This window comes from Corvus moneduloides, chromosome 18 (genome assembly GCF_009650955.1).
Source record: "Corvus moneduloides isolate bCorMon1 chromosome 18, bCorMon1.pri, whole genome shotgun sequence".
Lineage (NCBI taxonomy): Eukaryota > Metazoa > Chordata > Aves > Passeriformes > Corvidae > Corvus > Corvus moneduloides.
In genome coordinates, this window is record NC_045493.1 from 8,703,911 (window position 1) to 8,725,248 (window position 21,338).

The window sequence follows — 21,338 nt, forward strand, 5'->3', positions numbered from 1 at the left end:
AGCTTTAAAAGACTTTGTAAACTGAGTCTTGTTTAAGCTGTTACTGAACCTATTCCAGAATCTCTGAACTTTTTTCTTTTCCTTCCAAAGCTGTAACTGGAAATGCTAAAAGTCAGCTTTGTCAATCTATGTGGAGTGCTATTGTCCCTGATTCTTTTTTCTTGGTTGAGCTAGGAGCCAAAGGTTTTTGTTGCCTTACATGGTATGCAGTGATATTTTCAGCTGAGAAATAATAATTGGAAAAGGAAGGAAACAACTGTTCTGCTGATGAGTTTTATGTTTCCTGTTTAAAAGAGAGAACTGTTTCAGGAGTCACAGGTAGAACTGCTAGGTGACTATGGTTTTTTGACCTATGCTAGGTTTTTCAGAAGGAAATGTTTTATCCCCTCCTTTTAAGGTCCTATAAACTGAAATACTTTCCTGTAATTATTCAAATGTGCAGATGATGTAAGTGTAGATAAAGCTCAGAAGTCTGGCTTTGGAGCCCTCTCAAGCTAAGGCTGAGACAGGCCAGCAAGGGCATTTCAGAGACTTTGCAGCAGTTCTGTCTGTGCTCTGACATTCTGTTATAATTTTCAATCACTTATTTTTATTTTGATTTGTCAAAAGTGTAACTTTGTCTGAGAACCTTGGCTGAACCTGATTTACAGCTGCCTGTAATTGTGTTGCAAATAAGAAAAAATGATAGTAAAATAATCATAGCCATAATCTGATCTAGCCTTTGCCATAGTTTCTCGTGTAAATCTCCTTAGTACTTTTCCCATTGTGACAGGGTTTATGATGAAAAATAGAAGATCTCTTTTCTTCCTAGAAAATTATGCATCCTGTGGAGTAACTAATCTGGTTAAGGAACTAAGGCTGGTTTGTTCTGCTCTCCATTCTCTCAACAATTTCTGTCCTACACAGAAATCTCTGCAGTGAGAGCAATAAATTTGAAATGGATGACAGACACTAATTATTTGTGACCTCATTGTCATCTGGAGTGTTGAATGGGCTATGACCATTCCCAGTGCATCAGCTGCAGATATTTTTAGTCTAGAAATTTTAAACAAAAGACAGCTTTAAAAATAGCTGCTCACTGGGCATCCCCTTTCTGCACATCCCCATTCCAAAACTGGCCCCGTGATCTCAATCCTTGGCTCTGGCTGTCAGCAAAGCCGCTGTGCCTTGCCCTCCTTGGCTTCATGTGCCATGGAAAAATGGGTGTGAGTTCGGACTGTAGGTGAGTAACCCAAAGATAAGAGGAGGATCTGGAAGTCTGCAATAAGCTTCAAAAAAAGAAGAAAACAGAGAAGTGCTCTCAGATGAGGGCCTGGAGGATGTGCTGGAAGGTGTTCACCAGCAGTGTCTGCTTCAGCCCGACTGGGGGATGCTCATCCCATCACCTGTCTCCTGATCCCATCTCTTAATACCAACCTGGTTTTGGGAAGATGCTGCTGAACTGTCACTCCTTTTCTGTTTTGTTAGAAGGCTAACCAGTGCAGGAACTGTGGATTTGGGGGTTAGCAAGTCATCATCTTGGCTTAGAGAGTGATGGGAAAAAGCCTTCTGTTGAGGAGACACTGGCTGAAGGAACAGCAAATCAACTTTCAGTTGGAGAATGCAATGCAAATATGTGAGACATAGTTATGTTGGGTCTGGCTAACTAACCATGCATAGAGGAACATTGCCCGTAGTTGCTGCATCTAACACACATGCACATGTATAAAATCTAGTATATTCATTGTTCCTAAGAACTTCTAGAGACACTTTAGTGCTCTTCTTGAAGAAGGAAGCAATGTGATATCATTTATTTAATTGCTGCTGTATACTGGTCAGTGTTACTGCATCGATGAAATAACTGTCAGTCAGACTAAGCTACAATTTGGGTAAGGAATAGAGAAAAAACCTCACAGCACTGTGCTCTGAGAGCAAGTCAGACATATGATCACTCCTTTGCAGAACTAGATCAGATTAGCAGCACAAAGAGCTAGAATATCAGATTTAGAAAGAGGTATGTGAAATAATTGTCATTATGCATGGTTTGGCAGGCTGTCTAAATGATTCTCACAGAAGTAAAATAGCCAATTGCTTGATGCTTCCTGTGGGTTGGCAGTTTCATTCTCACATTACTTGGGCCATAAAGACTCGAAGAGTTTTGTTCCATAAACTGCAAGAACATGTAGTATGAAGAATAAAGGTTTCAACTACTGGAATTAAATTGTTGCTTCAAGTCAAATGAGCACACCACATCTTGGAAACCCTTTCATTAAAGCAGGTCAGTTAATTTGAATGAAGTCATCTTCAATTTGTTTTGATGTTATATCAGAACCAAGCCCAGATGATTCCAAATGAACATCAAATGAATTTCCACATTATGGTCTTTCAAGGATATAGGCTTTGTCAAGTTTTCTGGGGTTTTGACTTTTAAAGTGCATAATTTGACCTTTTTTTTGGAGGGAACTGCTGACTTTTCTCTGAAACTGAGCCCCCTTTAAGATTCCCTATATTGGGCATGTAAAGCAGAGCTTGCAGCATCACTGCTGGTGGTGTCTGTTAAGTCTAAGACTGTATCATGCAGGAAGATTAGGCTGCTGTGTTTTTCCTTTTGGATGGGGAGAGATTTAGAGTCTCAGACATATAATTTCTGTAATTACTTGAGCAAGGAGTCATTGTCAGGCCAGCCATGGAGGGCCCTCTGTTCTAATTTTTCCAAAGGCATATCAAAGTGCCAAATAGCCTCTCATCCTGAAAAACAAAAGGACAAATGTTAGAGTTTTCTTCAGAATTAAGCTCCCTAAAATATTTTCAGAAATACTGAACATGGATCGAAGTGCTTCACTTAATAAGCTAGAAGAATTTCTGTGGTTTGAAATCAAGAGAAGTGTTGCGTTTTAGTCATGTTTCAGTGCATGGTGATGAGGAGCATGAAGAAGCTGTGAAAGGCACAAACACTGGCAAGGTCTGTCCTGACTCAGGACCACTGATTGCAGTATTGATGTATTTTTGTAGGGAGTGTCTGAAATTCAGTAGCGGAATTCCTGAGTACTGCAGGTACTCAGCCCTTTTATGTTAATTTGTTTGTACAGTTGCACTTTATATTAGCACAGGATTTTGTCATAAGCACTGCAGTAAAAATGCACAACTTTAGTCTTTCAGACCAGTAATGAACCACTGTCTCTGTGGTCTGTCCTGTCATGAAACAGAGATGTTGATGGAGCTACAACAGGTAAGGACATTGTTAGCAGTGAGATGCAAGAGAATTCCTTCATGAGGGTCTGAACTGCCCTCCTTAATGCGCCTTGGAGAAGCCAGTCCCACATTTGTACTGCCATATGTGTTTGTTGCTACCAAGTGCTGACAGTTTCTCCCTTTCTTTTTTAATCATTTAGTTGAAATAATGACTTTTCCTCTTGAAAAAGTCTTGATTTGAAAAACGTTGAGCAGGTCAAACTCTAATTGCTTTACTTGGTGTCGTAAATGATTTGGGGGAGAGTCACACATTGCTGTATGGTATTCCTGAGATTATTATAAATAGCTTTGTCGCTTATAATGACTTGTTGATAGCGAGCCTTTTGGAAAGGAAAGCTTTGACATTAAACACAGGATATTTGAGGAGCTTATTTATGGGAATTCAGCACCAAATTAAATGCCTGTTGCCATGGAAGAGGTTCTTGGCGATGTGATCATATGGACATTTTTTATGTTGGTTTAGTTTTGTTTTACTTTTATTTTTGAGTTGACCAGTGAATGAAACCTGTAAAGGCATTGTTGACTGGCTAATTTCTCAGCACTTACCAAGTGTCCAAACTTTCTGCTGCTGTGAGCTGTACAGAGCTGAGTATCTTACATATTTCATTTGTCAGATGTGAAGTACAGAGGAAATCTGGAGTGATTTCCAGGTGAGAGACAGTGTCAGCTCCATTAAAATAGTTTTAGCACATCTTTGTGGGAACAGGCTGGGCAGGGTGTGCAGCTGAGTCCAAACAACCTCAGTTTGACTCAGGCAGTGAAATCAGCTTTATCCTGTATTTCCTACCCAGCAGAAGCTGGTGACCAGTCCATAGCTGTGTCCCCAACATGGGAACCAAAGCTTGACCAAAGCTGCAGTGGTCTTGGAGTCACAGAGCAGATACCAGAACTGACATTAATGTGGAGTTAAACTGGCACACCCACATGTGGTAGAAATTCAACATCTCTCCCTTAAAATGAGGGAAGCTATAAAGGGCTACATGGGGAAATCTTCCAGTTCTTATGGGGAAAATTTTTTCTTAATTATCTTAACAATAATCAGGCATTATGGAAAAAGAAGAAGTTGTGAAAGCTGCTAATTGATTCTTTATCGTTTGCTCATTATGCACAGATACTACAAGATGTGTTGACTTGGACTCTGGTTTGGAAAGCTGAGGATAATTTCCACAGAGCCATGAGGGTTTCAGAGCTGAGATTCCTGGGAATTCAGATCTCATTCATCTGAAAATATTCTGTGGTCACAGAAGAGGTTCTGTCCGTATACTTTATATTAATAATTCGATTTTTTTTTTTTTTTATCTATTTCATTTAGGTCTGGCAAAGCCCATGGGATTAGTTGAAGGTCCGGGAGGCTTGGGCCAGGGGGGAATGGCTGCTACCCTGAGAGACGATAGCCACGAATCAGAGACTAAGTATGAAGAATATGGTTACAATGCCCAGCTCAGTGACAGGATATCACTGGACAGGTCCATCCCTGACTACAGACCAAAAAAGTAAGTTGAATTCTGCATTATTATTGGGAGTAAGAGATTGGTTGTTGTTCTGTTGACCCATGGTGGCATTCTTCTCTTCACATCCCCTCCTGGTTGGAATACGACAGCAGTTACTTGTACAGATACCCCTGAGCTGAGTGAAAATTGAATAGACCACTGCCATCTCAAGCAGGAAGTGCCACATTAAATGCATAGCTAATTCTGTCAGTAGTGCATTAATATGCACGTTCAAGGCCTCAGATCAAAAACTACACCAGGATATCAGTGCTTACTGGGTTTGGTTCATTTAGAGAAAGCCTTCAGAGGTGGCAGCTTTAATCTGAGCTTCTCGTAGTCACATGCAGTGGGAGTGGGGCAGTGCAACAAACACTTTATAGTCGCCAGTCCCTTAAAAATAACCCCAACTTATCAAATCAGCTGTCTTTAATTGCATCTGATATTCTTAGAATTGTTTAGTCAGGGTTTGCAGTGTGCTGAAACAAAGACTAAGTGCAATCCATCGGCGTCCTGTAATTGCAGTAAGATTTTTTTTGTCTTTGGAATGTGTGTCTATTTTTATTCCAGCGTTTATAGTCTTCACACGCCCGTGCTATGCTTGACATTGCAATTACATGTTTATTATTTGCACTGATTTATTATATTTTGTATTAAATAACTTTCAGATCTTTCATATTTATGGAGTTATATATTTTCCAGATGAGACATCCGCACTGTCATCCCATGAATGACAATCAGTAATGTCTTAATGCGGAGGAGATCAGCAACAATGCCTAGTTGCTCTCAGGAGACAGAATTGAAAAGAATACTTAATTAATTTCTAATAATAATCTTCTGTTTTAAAAGACCCACTGGGGCTCCTAGGCAGAACTGAAAGTTAAATAAAAAAGTATCTTATTAAGTGGTGAGAAAAGTTTAGCCAAGCAAAACAGCTGTGCTCTGTGAGTAGATTGCAATTGAATTAGGATTTTAGGCAGTTCAAGCTGCCAAAACCAAAACTTCAGCTTAACTAGAAATTTCATTAGCTGTGTTACATATTAATCTGATCTCAGAAGTATTGACTCAGGTTTTGTTTTCTCAAACCCTTGCTATAGAAAAGAAAACCCAGGTAACAGAAGTGGCAAAGAGAAAACAATTTACCTTGATACCACATTTGATGCAAGTACACGGACTCGTTCAATGGTCTCGTCTCTCCTCGTCTCTTGTCTCTTGTGATGTATCATAAAAATCCACTGTGGGATTATGCTGGGGGAAAAGGAGTCTGTAGTTATGCAAATATTGGAGTTGTGCATCGGGTCTGGCCTAGAGACCCTTAAAGTCAAAGTGAAGTTTCCCGAATGGAGGTCAGTGAGGTTTGACCTGGCTGGCTTTTGCTGCTGTGGCGGATGAGGATAAATGAGATGTGTTCTGCTAGGAAATGCAAAAGCAAAGGCTGCAGAGCTCGAATCCAGCTCAGCAGCTGTCAGAGGCATGAGACCATTTGCAATGCAGTGATGTTTCACTTCAGATTATGCTCTCCCACAGTTTTACTTAGAAGCTTTGATGCGTCATTCAGATGAGCTTTTCTCTCATTGTGGGTATCTCAGAAGGCCATGCCACATGATTAAATGTCTGAGTTACTGGGAGAACTGCCTTCCTTGCCATGGTTTGACACTTCTGAGGCGGTTCTACTTAGATCTAGATGCTGCAATTGATGCACTTGTCTCTAGATGCTTATGAGTCACAGGAAAGCCCTTCAGACTGAATTTGCTATGGAAAATGAGTGACAGTTTGGAGAAGGTAGAAGGTCTTGGTATACGAAGACTTTTGCCCACTTAGATGGATTGAGAGCAGCCCTGAGGAGGAGGACATGGCGGTGTTGGTTGACACAGAGCTCAACATGGCCCAGCACACTCAGAGTCCAGAAAGCAAATGTGTCCTGGGCTCATCCCTCACCATGGACAGCAGGGAAGGGAGGGGATTCTGCCCCTCTGCTCCACTCTTGTGACACCCACCTGGAACTGCATCCAGCTCTGGGGCCATGAGCATAAGAAGGACATGTACCAAAGCTGAGCTTGACTGTTTGGTTTAGACACTCTGCTCTAATTATGTTTTGGAGAGAACTGAACCTCCAGGAGCTTGAGACAGGCTTTGAAAAACCCTGCTTGTCCAGCTTCTCTGTGTGCTGACTTGCCCTCCCCTCTCCATCACTGAGCACTTCTCCATTTGCTTATGATTTATATTCATGTAATTCCCAGAACTGTTCATTTTTAAAAAGAGAGGGCTTTTCATTTTTAAATTGAGAAGCAAGGTAGAATTAATGTCCAAGGCTGTGTACAAAGTCCATGGCCAGCCTGTGAACAAAAACACTTACCTCAATTTACATCCCCACAGTATTAAACTCTACTTTCTCTCCATTCTGGCTTCCATTTCAAATATTCAATCTATGTATTTGCACATACCAGTAGGTATTAAAGATATGAACTGGGAGAATTCATACTCAAGTTTGCATTGCATAGGCACAATTTATGAAAGTAAACATGATTTCAGTATGCAAACTTGGGACTTGTAACATTCCAAGCTTGATGAGAAATACTGTATTTTAGTTCATTTGAGCTCCCCTCTTACTGCTGTCCACTATCTTATTCTGATAGAATAAGCCTTCTGTTCCATCTGCAAGCATGGGTTCATAAACATTTGGCAGTTTAATTGCTTTTCAGGAGATACTTTCATCCCCATGCAGCAAATTAAAAAGTATGTTGCACTACAGAGGTGCACAGTCAGCCAGCATGACCATGAAGGCTCCTAAATTGGAGTCACCTCCCTGTCCTTCCAGTGAAGCAAAGTCTCAAGCCTGGGTGGGTACTCCTGCCCTCGAGATGCTTTTCTCACATTTGGTTCTGCTTTCCTACCTGCTGCTGCCACTGCAGATATTCCTTTTAGCTCAGACACCTTTTCTTTAGGATACAAATTTGTGTTGGTACAGGAGACAAGAGCGAATTTTGTGCATGTTGTGTTTGTGTGCCAAATAGAGGCAATGACAGTAAACAACTTGCTTGTGATTCCAAATCACACAATAATTACAAAATTGTAGTTTGATTCTAGCGTGGTATAATAAATGCATCTCAGCTTTTTCTTCTCAATATCAGAGATTTTTTTAAATCTATCAGAGATGTATAAATAATATAATACTTCAAGTTTTTTAAGGGCTGTACCACTGTAGGAAATATGTTGCAGAGAGCTCAGAATGATTGACGTCCTGATTTCTCTTCCCAGCAGTAAAATATTAGCAGGACTTCAAGCCCTCACTAAGACATCTTACATCCTCTGTGCAAGAGAAGAAAGAGAAGCTCTTCTTGTAAGGAAAAAGTTATTTTTGTTTTGGAAGCACATGGCTTAAGCTAGAGCTTGCTCTGTAGTTCTCCAGGAAAAGTGTTATTTGATGGTGAAGTGTTATTGGATTAATTTCCATACATGTTCTTCCATATATAAAATGAGTATCATGATTGAAAAAAACTGAGCACTTAGTGAAAATAATCCATTGATGCCAATGAACCTTCTGTGTGGGAAAGCATAAGAACATGTATTCGTGTCAGTTATCCCTCCCAATATGTGTAGGTGTAGAATAGTCCTGAATCCTGCCCCTGGGAATGCTGTGAAATCTGCTGGACCCTCTCCATGCCTTTCTTACCATAATATCAAAGGGACAATGTTTGATTGAATAGTCAAAACCAGACCTGGAGCAACAGAGCTGAGATTTTGGTGGAGTTTCTGCACTTCCCAGAGTCAGCCACCTAAACCCCTGCAGGCACTGAGCAGAGGAGAACAGGTTTCCCTGTGTGGCTACAACAGGCTGCCAGAATTCATCCTCCTGCCCTTTTGGGGGTATAACAGCCACTGCTGCCAGCTCCAGCACAAAATATTGGCTTCTGCTTCAGTAACAAAGGATCAGACTCAGTCCTTCCCAGCCATGCATGAAGGCAGAGGTGCTAGAGCATGTGACAGTAGATTTTGACTTTATCAAAGATAAAGAAAGTAGAAAAAGTCCAAAATATTAGGGAATGTCATTCAAAGATGGGGGAAAGGCCCCCAAACTTACAAAAGCTGTTTGTTTTACAGTGTAGCGTGCTGGAAAATTGGGAACTGTCAGCTAACCAGATGCTTTCAAACATAGGCATTGTCTCTCAGGATAACATTAATTCCCTTGTTCTTTTTGATGCACAGCCTGGATAGCAAGGGGTTGAATTGAACAGGTGCAACACCTGTAAATCCAGCATTTTCTATCTTTCTATCACTTGACTTTGCAACTTAAATAACTTCAGGGGTTTCTTTACATGCAGGACACATACACACACACACAGACTCACACACACTCAGGCACTTGTCAAAACCACTTGCTGTCGTGCATTATGCATACTTTTGAGAAAAGTTAATATGATCCTGGAGCTTCCATAATGGCTAAATTGGCTTTTACACAAAATTGTCACTGCTTGGTGAGGATCTTTAATTTAACTGATCTTTTTTTGTGCAACTGGATGCCGAGTGCATTGTGGCAGTTCAGTGATAACAATATTATTAATATATGAATTCAGTCTGCTGGCTCTATCAGCCAAAGAAGGTATTTCTTTGTGTTATGGTCAGGGATGTTTGTACTGAGAAAATCCAGCCCTAAAGAACAAACTTATTAATGCTGTGGCAACTCAAGTCTTCAGCCATAAAATGCAGAGAAATCTGGGTCTCGAGGAAATTGCTTTCATTTATTCAGTTCTTTTATGGAGGCAAGCATTTTTGTGGTTTGCTATAGACATTTCACAATAGCAAAAGAATTGCATCTCTGGGGCTGTGAAGTGTAATTAATGGTTCAATCCACTCCATACCTGAGGAAAAGCTCTTTTAATTACCTGTCAAAGAGAATTCTGGAGTTGATCAAATAGTGTTATCAAGGGGGTAGGCTTGGTAAATAGACCTCTGATTTGTTCATTCAAAGATTTAATAACAGCAGCTTGAGTGAGGCCAGCAGCTGGAGAGCAGCCCTGCTGTCAGAGATGGTCCTTAGTGACCCGTGAGCTCCAGCCGTCTGTGAAGGCAGAACGATCACCTTGAATTCTGACCCTTTCTTTTGGTGGTAGATCTCTGGGGAGTCCCTGTGATACTTAAGCCATCAGTCAGCAGCTCTCTCGAGCCACATCATCTGTGTGTTTGCAGTTTCTCTGTGCTGGGAGGAGGGCTGGTGGTGCGGTTGGATGGTCCCTGCCCGAGGCTGTCGGCGGCCGCTCCTCTGCCCGGCCGTGCTGGATGTCGCTGCAGGAGCAGGGCATGAAGGCAGATGGCTTTCAAAGAGCATCAGCTTTTGGATCAGTGCACTGGAGAAGGCTAGGTCTGGGATTATTTGGTCTTCTCCACCTCTGCTGCTTGCTCTGCCTCATGACCTGTTTTTCAGATCCTCTGGGGGTGCTGGGTGTTCTTTGAGCCACTTAGAGAAATGACACAAGAAAGTCCAAATTAAAACAGACCCGTAGGATTCTTTCCAGGGTAACCAGAGTGCAATGTAATGGGCTTCTTCACAAGGAATATTTGAAGTGGAACAGATCCAGAGCTTTCCAGGAATCAGAATTTCTGATTAGCAGAAAATGACAAGTGAAAAAAAAATCGCCTAAAAATATTTTGTGTTAGGCTGAAGATCTTCTGTAAAATGTTTGTTTAAACAAAGAGTTTAGACCAATGAAACCTTTAGTTTCCCATTTTAAAAATCAGTCTTGAAATGATGAATTTTCCATTACTAGCTTGTTCCAATACTTTCAGATTAAATATCAGGTCACAGTAAAGTGAAACATTAGCTGAAATTAAGCATTTCATTTTTTTTAGGCAGAACAATGTTTCACAATCAAAGTACAGGCATGATATTTTGATTTCAATTAGGCTTATTTTTTATAGGAAAGCATTTGACTTTTTTTTTGCACCCACTCTCAATTAATTGAAAAAAGCCATGCTGAAATTCTGAAAAATCCCTTTTTTGGGCACTCTGAACACATGACGTAAATTGAAGCAGAGAGAAGGAAAAACATAGACAGAAAATGAAGCAGACAGAATTACCTCTGGGCAACAGATTAAGATTGTTTATTGGAAGGAAATTCAGTAAGAGATGAAACTAACTGGAGTGTTTTAATTAGATCCCCAATCAGTGTCCAGATGTGGATTTTGAACAGGGCGAAGGAGAGGGGTGTGTACACATGCTCTGGGACTTCCTGTAGCTGTTGACCAGCTTTGCCAAGTCACATGGGCTGGGCATTTTTGGGCTGTGAACCCCCTACAAACAGCACTTTGCACACACATTATCTGTGTGAACAGCTGGAGATACAGCCCCACAGAGATGTAGCCGAGTTTCAGCTGACTTTTGCCTTGCCCAAGAGGAGAAGGAACTGGTGTGGACTGAGTAAATCCCTGTGCTGCTTCCTCTGACCAGCTCTTCCTCAGCGTTTGGTGTTGTAGTTCTGACTCAGATCATTTGGGATATCAGCTGACAGCCTAAATTCACTCACACTGCTGCCTCTGGGCCATCTGTGCTTATTTGTGTATCCCTGTGTACGCCACAGGCTTATCACTGCATTTTGGGAAATGTTTCTTATTTGGCTGTAAAGGGCTCAGACTGGAACTGTGCAAAGCCCTCAAAGGAGAGGAAAAAATCACCTGTTCCTTTGGCTGGGAAATAAAACTCTGAGTCATAGGTACTTCCAGCACCTACACCCCAGTGCTCTGTATTAGCCCAGCCTGTAGCTGTCACTGAGTCCTGGAGTCATGCCCTGACCCTGTTTATGAAGGTACTTCAGGTCTTCTCCCAATCTCTGCTGGAGCTCTGCTAGCCTTGCACAAATAATGGTTTGGAATTAGTTGGAATGTGGGCTCAAACCTTTGTCTCCCAAGTCCCAGGTCACTTTTGGGTCTTTGTATATTTAGTTGTGCAATGTTAAATTACTCCAGTGAGAAGACTGACTGAGAAACAGGTTGACACAGTGGCTATGTTTCCTTGTAATAATAAAAAAAAATATTGAGAAACCTTCCATCCCCTTTTTGAGGCCAGTACCACAGTTTTTTGCAGGACATGGCTCATGAGCAGAGCCTCCCCATCACCGGACTCCAGGCTGTCTCCATAGCAGCAGTGCTGGACACGTGGCAGTATCTCACAGTTATTTCTGATATTCGATAGCTGTTTTCTCTGGCTTTTCCCATTAGATTCATTATTGATTCCCTTTTGTTTAGGGCTAGGTTTTCCAATTAAGTAGTGACTTTAATTATACTGCAAAGTGTATAACATAGGTCTTGATTATTAACACTGACCCGTGGGATGAAAGGAGCACCAGAAAGGCTAAATTAAAAATAACCATAAAAATGAGCAACCTTTTCCAAAAAGCCACCTAATGTTCAAATGTAGTCATTTTCCTCTTCTACATTTTTGCAGTGCCTTTGTGTATACTAATTGTTGAAGACAAGTTCTGCATGACTGTCAGCACTAATAAATGTGGATTTAGTGAAGGCTGAATTTGATTAACTAGGGAGTATGAAAAATAACTGATTGCAAAGTTGTGTTTAAATGCAGTGAGACTGGAAGCCATTCCCTGCAATTTGTCTGCACCAGAATGTACTCTTGAATACATGAATAGTTTACCTAAGGTGGGTTGCATAACACTAGAAATTAGACATCTAATTTAGGGTGATTGACTTGGCTGCCTGTGTAGTCGATGGAGATGCCATGGCAGCATTGCTTATCATGTACAGAGTGTAATGTCCTCTGGAAGTCCCTCCCTCAGGAACCTAGGGCAGCCAGCTTAAACAGGATTTCAGGTGAATCCAGCCCAAAGTGTTACATGCTCCAAGGCATGCTGAAACAAGATGGGATTTCTGTACTAGCAACACTCATTGAAGAATGACCTGGCAGCATGGGCAGCCTGGTCAGCTGGGAGGAAAATAAAAGATGCTCTATTTTGCATCCCTCAATTTTTCTTATCAGTCCTCAGACTAAATGTGTCTCATGTGACCTGCACATTCACAGGTACCTTAAACATGTGGTTTTTTCTCTTTTAAAGTATGCTTTAGAGACTGCAGTAATTTCTTGAACTTAAAAAACAGAAAGCCACAGTATTTCCATGGCAGAAAGAGTATTTCCTCCTAAAGAAGAGCAATGGTGGGGTGCTGTCTACAAATTGTGTGAGCTGTTCTTTCATAGGTAAAGGCATATCTGTAGTGCAGAAGCACTACCTGCAGATCCAGCCAGGACATGCAGCTGTGTGCTGGCATTTTAGAATTTCTTTCATTTCCCTCCCCTGAGCCCATGGCTGGTTGTTGCCTGCTATCACTTCCAGGGAGAAAAGGGTATTCCTGTAAATTTCTGAACTGTCATGTTATGTTACACTCCATGATATCACATTACAGGATAAAAAGAAGTAGCAGAACAAGACAGGCAATGAATTCAGGGTGGTGTTTCTTTTCCTTTTATGTTTCCTTGCATGTCTCTCTGTTACACTACACCTGAGATTCTTTGTAGGGCTTTGAAGGAGTTCTAATGCTTTGAAATAATGTTTCCCATTTCTTTCTTAAAAGGTGTATGCAAATTTAGTTCTGCTGACAGTGTGAGGTATGTGTTATCTCCAGGTGTCTTCCTGATGTAGCTTTAAAAATTACCGAGTTCTGATTCCTATTTTATTTGGATAGGTTTCATAGTATAGGAAAGTCAAGGTTTCAGGTCACATAACCTCAGGGTTTTTTAGTTGTTGTTGTTTGTGTCTTTGTGATAAAAACATGAACAGGCCAAAATGTCAGACAATTTACTCTTCTGTCTGAAATAAAACTGAATTGTGAACTCCAGGTTGATGCAGTGTTTCATTTTAATAGTGTCAGTTCGTGCTTGTTTTGCCTGTGTCTCCTGTTTTGAGTGAATTTAGTGCTAATAAAAGTGAGAGACTCTTAAAAGTAGCCAGAGCCAGAAGTACCTGACAGATACAGGCTGGCAAGTGTTAGCTCCCTGTCTTGGTTAGCTTGATCTAGATGCTTTCCAAGGTTTGGTTTCTCTGAAACAGCATCTGCCAGTTAAGCTGTTTGAAAGTTTTGTGATATTGGAGTGTGGGGACTCACTTTTCTTTTCCTCCAGCTTTCTGAAATGTTTTTGTCTTCTGTTACATTGCATCTAGACCTTCTGCTGTGGTCTCAAAAACAAACCACAGTCAATCCAGGCCACCTTGCCAAATGCAGCTCCAAAGGAGCTTGGTCTAAGATGTGCACCCACAATTTCAGGTGGTGTTGGTGTGTCAGAATTTATCAGTGAGGCACTTAGCAGATCTAAATTACTGGAGATATCATCTCTGTGTATTACTTCTGCACAAGCTCCCTGTTTCTCAGCTTCTGGAAACGAAACCCTCTGGAATTGCTTTTTACCTGTGTGAGATGCCTTCAGGTTGTCAAATAGTTTCTTAATTAGTTTATTTTCTTCTTTGCTCCAGGGGATATTATTTATTCTACACTCCTAGACTTTTGTTAGTCTGCATTTATGTGTTTTGTCTTGTGAAGGCCCCAGCAGTGGGCTGGCCTCTGGGGTGGTATGAAACATGCCTCTCAGGCAGACACAGTACTTCAGACTTGAATAATGGTGGAATATTAACAGCAGCAGTAATAATTAAAACAGTGCACTAAAATACCTTGGGGTGTTGTTGCTAAGCTAGTCTATACCCCAAAAATTTCAGAGGAAAGGCATAAATTTTAGTTCTTTCCATCCACAAAGTGAACAGTTGTCTCATTCAGTGACTGGAGTAAGCTTTCATCCCCACCGTGGATGTTTCATTAGGACACAGTTCTCCCAGAGGGTCATGGTGCAGTTTACATTAAACTCAAGATAAAAATGACATTGAAGCTTTGCTCCTACATTTTCTGCACTGCCTGAAAACAAATGTTTGACCTCCAGCTACTCCACTGGCTTATTGCCTTGGTGTTATTAACCCGCGTGTACCAAGAGGCAGGGAATTTGTGTTCTGTTTGCTCAGAGAGCAAACTCCACTCCTTTGCCTGACAGACCTGGGAATCTATGGAAGCACTGGGGGGAAGGTTTCTCTAAGTGCAGGTCTGAGCAAACAGTGTGGAAGGCCCTGGCTGGATGTGTGTGTCTGCAGATGAGGGATGAGGAAGGGCACGGTTGTGAACAGAACGTCAGCCTGCTGGGCACGCAGTTAATGGCAATGCCCCGTTCCCCCAGTGCAGAGCACTCACTCCTGGCTTTCTCTGTTGTGGCAAATTAATTTAAGTCTGCAAACACTGAGGATGTGAATTTAAAATGCTTGTGTTCGGTGGACAAGATAGAAAAGATACCAGAAAACATAAAGTGAAAAGGGAAGTAGTTTCTCAGCAGGCTGGTTTGGGCAGGAGCAGTGCAGGAACACTGATGTGCTGCAATGGCCAAATCCTCTCAGAGCCAGGAGAAGGCTTTGAGTGTCCTTGGCCTGCTCAAATTCACAGCCTTACTTAAGTACGTTGCCTGGTCTAGGACATGTGCCTAATTTCTGTCAACCTGAGTGAAAAGCAAGCACATGTTGACCCGGTTCTTTTTTTGAATTAGGATAAGAGCCCATAAATATAAAAAATCCCCATACATTGCACTGTTTTGCTGCTATCAAGCGTATGCTCTAGGTATTAGCTGCGTGCTAGACAGTAAATGTGGCTGGATTTTTAAAAACTGTTTTCATTTCTACGTGTAACCAAAGCTAAATAAAAACGCAAGAGTTTTCTCTATTTATATAAACTGAAGCTATACAAATAGTTAGAAAGGAACTGTTGTTAACATTTAACTTCTAAGTTCATGAAATTATCAAATACTGTGCTGTTCACCTCTAACTAGCCTTTAATTTAAACAAAAGCTATAAAAGTGCAATTAGGCTCCAGTCCAATGAAGCACTTAAATATGTTCCTAGTTTCAAGTGTATTAATAACCCCAGTGAAGTTAAGACATGCCTAGGTGCTTTACTTGAATAGGACATTTCACAGAGTAGTTACAATGCATAGAGAACAATCCTGCAAGTATCACTGGGGGAGATGGAGAGAGGAGTAAGGTCCCATCTGCACTTTAGGATTTGACTGCTGTTGCCTGATGATTTATCCTATGGGATCCTGATCCAGAGTTCATTGAGAGCTTTGGATGTGCTCCATCATCTGATTGTCAGGCAGCTTCCTACCCACATACAGCACATGCACCTTCCTTTGTCCTCTCTGCCTGACTCAGACTTTTTATAAACACTCTGCTGCTGCCACCAGGCTCTCTCCTCAATCCCATATAAAGCATCTAAACATCATGGATTTAATACTCCCATTTTCAGTGCTAAATCAATGTTCTTTATGCATTTGTTCTTGGAACACTGCTCTGTTTGAACCATAATTCTTCCCACATACCATAAACTTGGTTCTGTTTTCACTCTGATAGGAATTGATCGTTAAAAGTAAGAGGAAGCCCATGACTACTGTTCAAACATTTCAAGGCCATTGCTGGTTAGTTAAATGAGCTTGTGCACCACCTCAGCCAAGTGTTGTGATTACTAGGGGAGCATTACCTTTCTGGGCTACAACCAGCCTTGCAGCAGCTGGGAGAAGTGAAGATTAAAGAGCTCTCACTACAGTTTTGGCAGGCAGTGGTGGGGTGGGTTTATTCAGTTTATGGCTGACCTCCCATTTGGTGGTTTACTCCTCCAACCATCCTGTATTTGTACATAGGTAGAAAGAATCATTCTGCTGCATAACTGAATTTGACCAAAGATTAAAGCTGGTCTCCTGTGAAATACACTAGAGCCCATTAAAGAAGGGATTGTTTGCCAAACGTTGTTGTATATCCTCCCAAGACCATAAAAAACATTGTTAGCTGAAGTGATAGTGGAAAATTATTGCATTCCTCTATTCTCCTCCTTACCACTACACTGCAGCGTGACAGCAAACCTGTAATGAAATTCATGAAGAGCTCTGCAGCAGTTACCTTGAAAACTTCTTTATTGCCCTACATTTCCAGGTAACACTGTGATACTCAGCCTCTGTCCAGCACCAGCAACACCAGCTGAGGCAGAGAGATAGTCAAAATTAAACAAAAGTACCTGGAATTTTTAATATTAAGTACTTGCAGTACATTTTTTAATAGTCAAGGATAACTTCCTCTATTTACATATTATTATCTGAATAACAAATAGCTTCAAGGGTACAGCAAACTGTTCTGTGCAAATGGAAAAGGGTGAGCTTACTCTTATGCATTATTTATTGAAAATAATTCCTTTGATTTCATCAACTCCACTGCTTTTCCTTTGTGTCTGGCATGGGCTCAGTAGGCAATAGGAGAGATGCTTCAGAGGAGGGGTGGTGTCTTCAGATACATAACCTGCTGTTGGGTGTCTGGGCTGTTACCATCTCACTCCCTGCAGACATGCTGGGACTAATTATTCCTTTGCCATAAAGAACCTTTTCTGGGATCTTGATGCATCACCTTGAGTGGAAAAGTACTCCTTTAATGGGAAATGTACTGACAGTCGCTGCTGGAAGTGCAGCTAAATGGCTTCACATGGCTTGCTGGAGAGCAAGGACCCTTGGTGGCAGCAACAAGAAGTGGTGCCACTGGGTAGCAGCCAATTTTGTGAATGCACCCTGGAAAACAACTTCTGGCTTTTTGGGTAGCTCTTTGTGAACCTTCCCTATTTGAAATAGGAGTTCTTAGTTTTGGCAAAGCAGAAATGAGAGTGTAAATTCTCTGTTCCCCATGGACAACATGGTTCCCAGAATTAAGTTTCAAAAAGTTGCACAAAAGGTAGTGTTTTCCTGAATGTATTTTGCTGCTATGAACTTCAAATCAAATTGACACAAAGTTTGGCCTTTATTTAATAATCACTTCATCAGCTTCACCAATTTTTATATTTCACTTAACTTCAAAGAGCTCTTCAATCTCAAAGCAGAATTTTCTAACACTGCCTTTATGACTTTTTTTAAATAAAATTCTTCACTAGTTTTTACTTCAAAAGGATGCAAGCTAAGAATCCAGCTGGAATTGGAGTGAGGATATTTGCAAAATCATGAGAATCACTAAACAAGCCATTTGTTTTAATCACCTAAAATGAGGCAGAATACATGTCACTTGGAATTTAGCTGAGCTCCCCCTTAAATTTAAGTGCAGCACCATTAAAAATAAAGTTGCACAGGGGATCTGTTTTCTTTGGGGATTTTTGGAAAGCATTTGAAAGCAGATTTCAGCCTCTCCATTAATTTCCAATGAGCCTAATGCTTTGTGATGCAGCATGCATACAGCCAGAGGCAGATCCGGACTGGCACACTGGGGGATAGAGTGGAAATTTTTTACAGATGGTATTTCAAAACATATTAATGACTCAAGGTAAGTTACAAAAAAAAAAAGGCAAAGACTTTTTACTACAGAAGGATGTGAGCACGAGCTTTTAGCCATTTTTCATGTTAATAAAGAGGCTTGTTTTTAAAGTGATTGAAACTAGTTTTAGCATTTTTATATGTATAAATCAATAAGGGTATTAGACATAATGGCATGTTTCTGGTATTGTTTGCCTGAGGAAAACCAGAAATAGCTCACTGAAATACAAAGCCTCTTATTTTATGTGTGCAGCAGCTACTTTTGAAGAGTCTAATAATCTTAAATATAAGGGTTAATATTCTTCACAAGTAGAGTTGTCTTTATGCTGCATTTGTTAATTCTGCATTTATATTGCGCTGCCAGTCACTGATTGACAGTTCTCAGGGCTTTCTACTATAAATATAAAAATAATTTGTCATAGAGAAAGGAGGAATTAAACCAAATCGAGCAAGTGTGTTATAAAACAAAAGGCACAAACATGTGTTGGGTTTTTATGTGCAGAGCAATTAGTCACAGTTGTACTGGCCTGGAATTTAAAAGAAAGGAAGAAGAACAAAAAACAAAGCTGTGATTCTCAGGAAACACTTGTCCAATGTGTGTTATTGGAAGTTCATGGGGAGCTTTAACCTACCTGTGTCCAGCTTGAAAGGGCTCTCTCCTTCATAGAAATATTAGAGGACTGAAATTCCTGTAAATTTGGTCTTTCCTGTAGGAAATAGGACAGTGAAGAGAGAGTCCTAAAGTATAAAAGGCAGTTATTTTAGGAAGGCTGCCGCTGTTCTTCAGTCTGCAAATCCTACAGACATCAAATCCAATTGTTCAGCCTGGGAATGTGGGAAATTCCCATGACCAGGTGTGTTCTGGAAAACTCATTGCACATTGCAATAAATTGCTTGTGGCTGACATGGAAGAACATTTTTCCTTGATACAGGAAGTGTTTGAGGTTAGCTCAGGTACAAGGACTTGGCCTGGTTTCTTTCTGATGAGTGTGGGGGATTTCTTTCTTAGCCTTTTGGATGCAAAATAAGAAAAAATATGTCAAGGAGCATGTGAAAAAAGCTGCTGGGAATTCCCACAGTATGGAGTAGATTTAAGATCTCACTTTATGAGAAAATGATCATCAACATCACTGTGTATGAGGAAAGATGGAGAACAGGTTATTTTAGTGGATTTCCTCTGACTTACAGCACCAACAAGAATTGCACCATGTGTTGTACCTGCACTTCTCCAAACATTCAGGAAGAAGGAGAAGGCATTGATTTTTCAGCTGGAGGATATTTGAAAATGGAGGCTGTTCCATAAGGAACACAGAAGAAGGCATCTTTTGCTATCAACATAATTCCTAGGCTTTTTGTGAAAATGATTCACTTCTTGTTTTACCTTAGTTGTAACTGTGCTGCTTTTCTCAAGGTACATAGAGCATCTGTGTTCTGTACCCCTGCTCTCTTGTTCACAGTTGTATTTATATGTTCTTAGGGAATGCTGTCCCTGGGCTGAAAAACAGGAGCAGAAAGTAAGAGCATATTCTGAACTCAAAAATTTACCATTTGGGTTTTTGGATAGGGCAGGAAAATCCACCCTCAATAGAAAGAGAATGTTGTGCCATAATACAGTTAACATCTTCTGTTGAGAAGGAGAATTAATTAGGAAGGAGTTGGAGCCTCTGGCTGACAGATTCATGATCCATGGAGCTAATCAGTTTTGTGGCCTGTCACTGCTTTTGCTGCTGACTGGTCAGCAGCTGGATCCCATGCTGGGGAAGGAGATGTTTGCAGCTTGTCACATTTCCTCTTTTGTGCCAATGGGGAACAGGAAGGTAATGTTAGTTTATTTTTGCAGCTCAAAAGTTACTATTACATCCAGCACTAGCTGTAAAGCCTCAGTGCCTTCCTGGAGAAAGAAATCGGGCATTGAGCTAGACACTAAATTTAGTGATTTAGCTGTGGTAAATCGTCTGTGCCTATAGAAGCCACAGCAGCATTTAGGTGCTAAAAGGTAACCATGTAGGTAAGATTAGTCTGAGCCTTTGGTTTAACAGGGCTCAAAATACATATTGATCTGGTGATTAAAAGTAGTATTTGTTAGTATTAAAGAGCAAGGGTTCAATAATCTTTTTTAATATTTATCTTTGTCCTTTCATTGATCATGTACCAAATAAGGAGCTGTTCCAACTCTTTCTCCTGCTGTGGCTATAAAACATGAACACAGATCATTCTGAAGCTTTCAAGGTGCAGAACATGTTGGGGTAGGGGTTTTTTGTGCCAGAACTGCAGATGTTTCTTCATGCCCTGCAATTTCATCAAGTTTGTGAAGGAGAGAAACCTTCAGTCATCTCCATCCCAGTAGTTCATTGGAAAAACATATCTTGTATTAAACACTTTAAAGATTCATGAAGCAGCTTTAATTTTGTTTGCATTTCTTCCTGAAGGGTAAAGCTGTCAGAAATCTCTAAATGCATTGCTTAATCCATTTCCAAACTCAGTATATTAAGGTCTGCAAGCAAAACTCATTTTTGGAGTTTAGCAAGTTTGCAGACAGGAAAAAAGGGCAGGGGAAATAGAGCAGGAAAGATTTTTCTTTCTTTGGTAATGCACTGAACTACCAGCATGGCTGCAGTGTCAGTCGTTCACAAAAAGTAGTGCAACCCAAATGGACTGTAAGAGCAACCTGATAAACAGAGGACTTCATGTGTTTCGCTTGGATCAGATACAAATAAACTAAATACATCTATCAGGCAATGAATGTTCAGACAAAAGAAAACTTCCTTCCTCCCTTTATTGCCATGAGCAGGTTCACGTGCAGCTCAGTACCTTTTGTTTTCTCATGTCCCAGTTTCTATGACCTTTTTATGTCAGTACATGGGGTTTTTTTCCAAGGTTCTGGTCTGCCAACCAAAGAGCTTTCCCTGTTTTCTTATGCCTGCAAGACAGTGCTCACAGTTGGGCTCAGGAGGCTGGCTGGGATATGTTCATCTAAGGAACCAGTTCAATGTAAAGGAAAGAATGAGTGAAAATCATCTCCAGAATAGAGAAAAATGATCTGACATCAAGCTCTCTATCATGTACAAAGGAAATACCTCTGGGTTGCTAGCCAAGCTCTGCAGTAGCAAATACAGAATGAGAACACTCAAAAGACCTTTCCCAAGACAACAGCAGGATGCCCCAGGTTTGATGCTTGATGTGTTGAATGAAAGCTGCCTGAAGGGCTGTTTCACATATCCGGTCTAATCCATCCTCAGCTGGCCCACCGAAGTG

The 21,338-nt window shown here is 40.8% G+C and overlaps 1 protein-coding gene across 1 annotated transcript in view; it reads left to right on the plus strand.

The window, feature by feature from the left end:
* Positions 1 to 21,338, plus strand: part of GALNT9 (polypeptide N-acetylgalactosaminyltransferase 9) — a 132,843-nt gene that overhangs the window by 20,090 nt on the left and 91,415 nt on the right. The window contains exon 2 of the mRNA XM_032128027.1: positions 4,544 to 4,724. Coding sequence (XP_031983918.1) covers positions 4,544 to 4,724 — 181 coding nt within the window. The remainder of the gene's footprint in view (positions 1 to 4,543; positions 4,725 to 21,338) is intronic.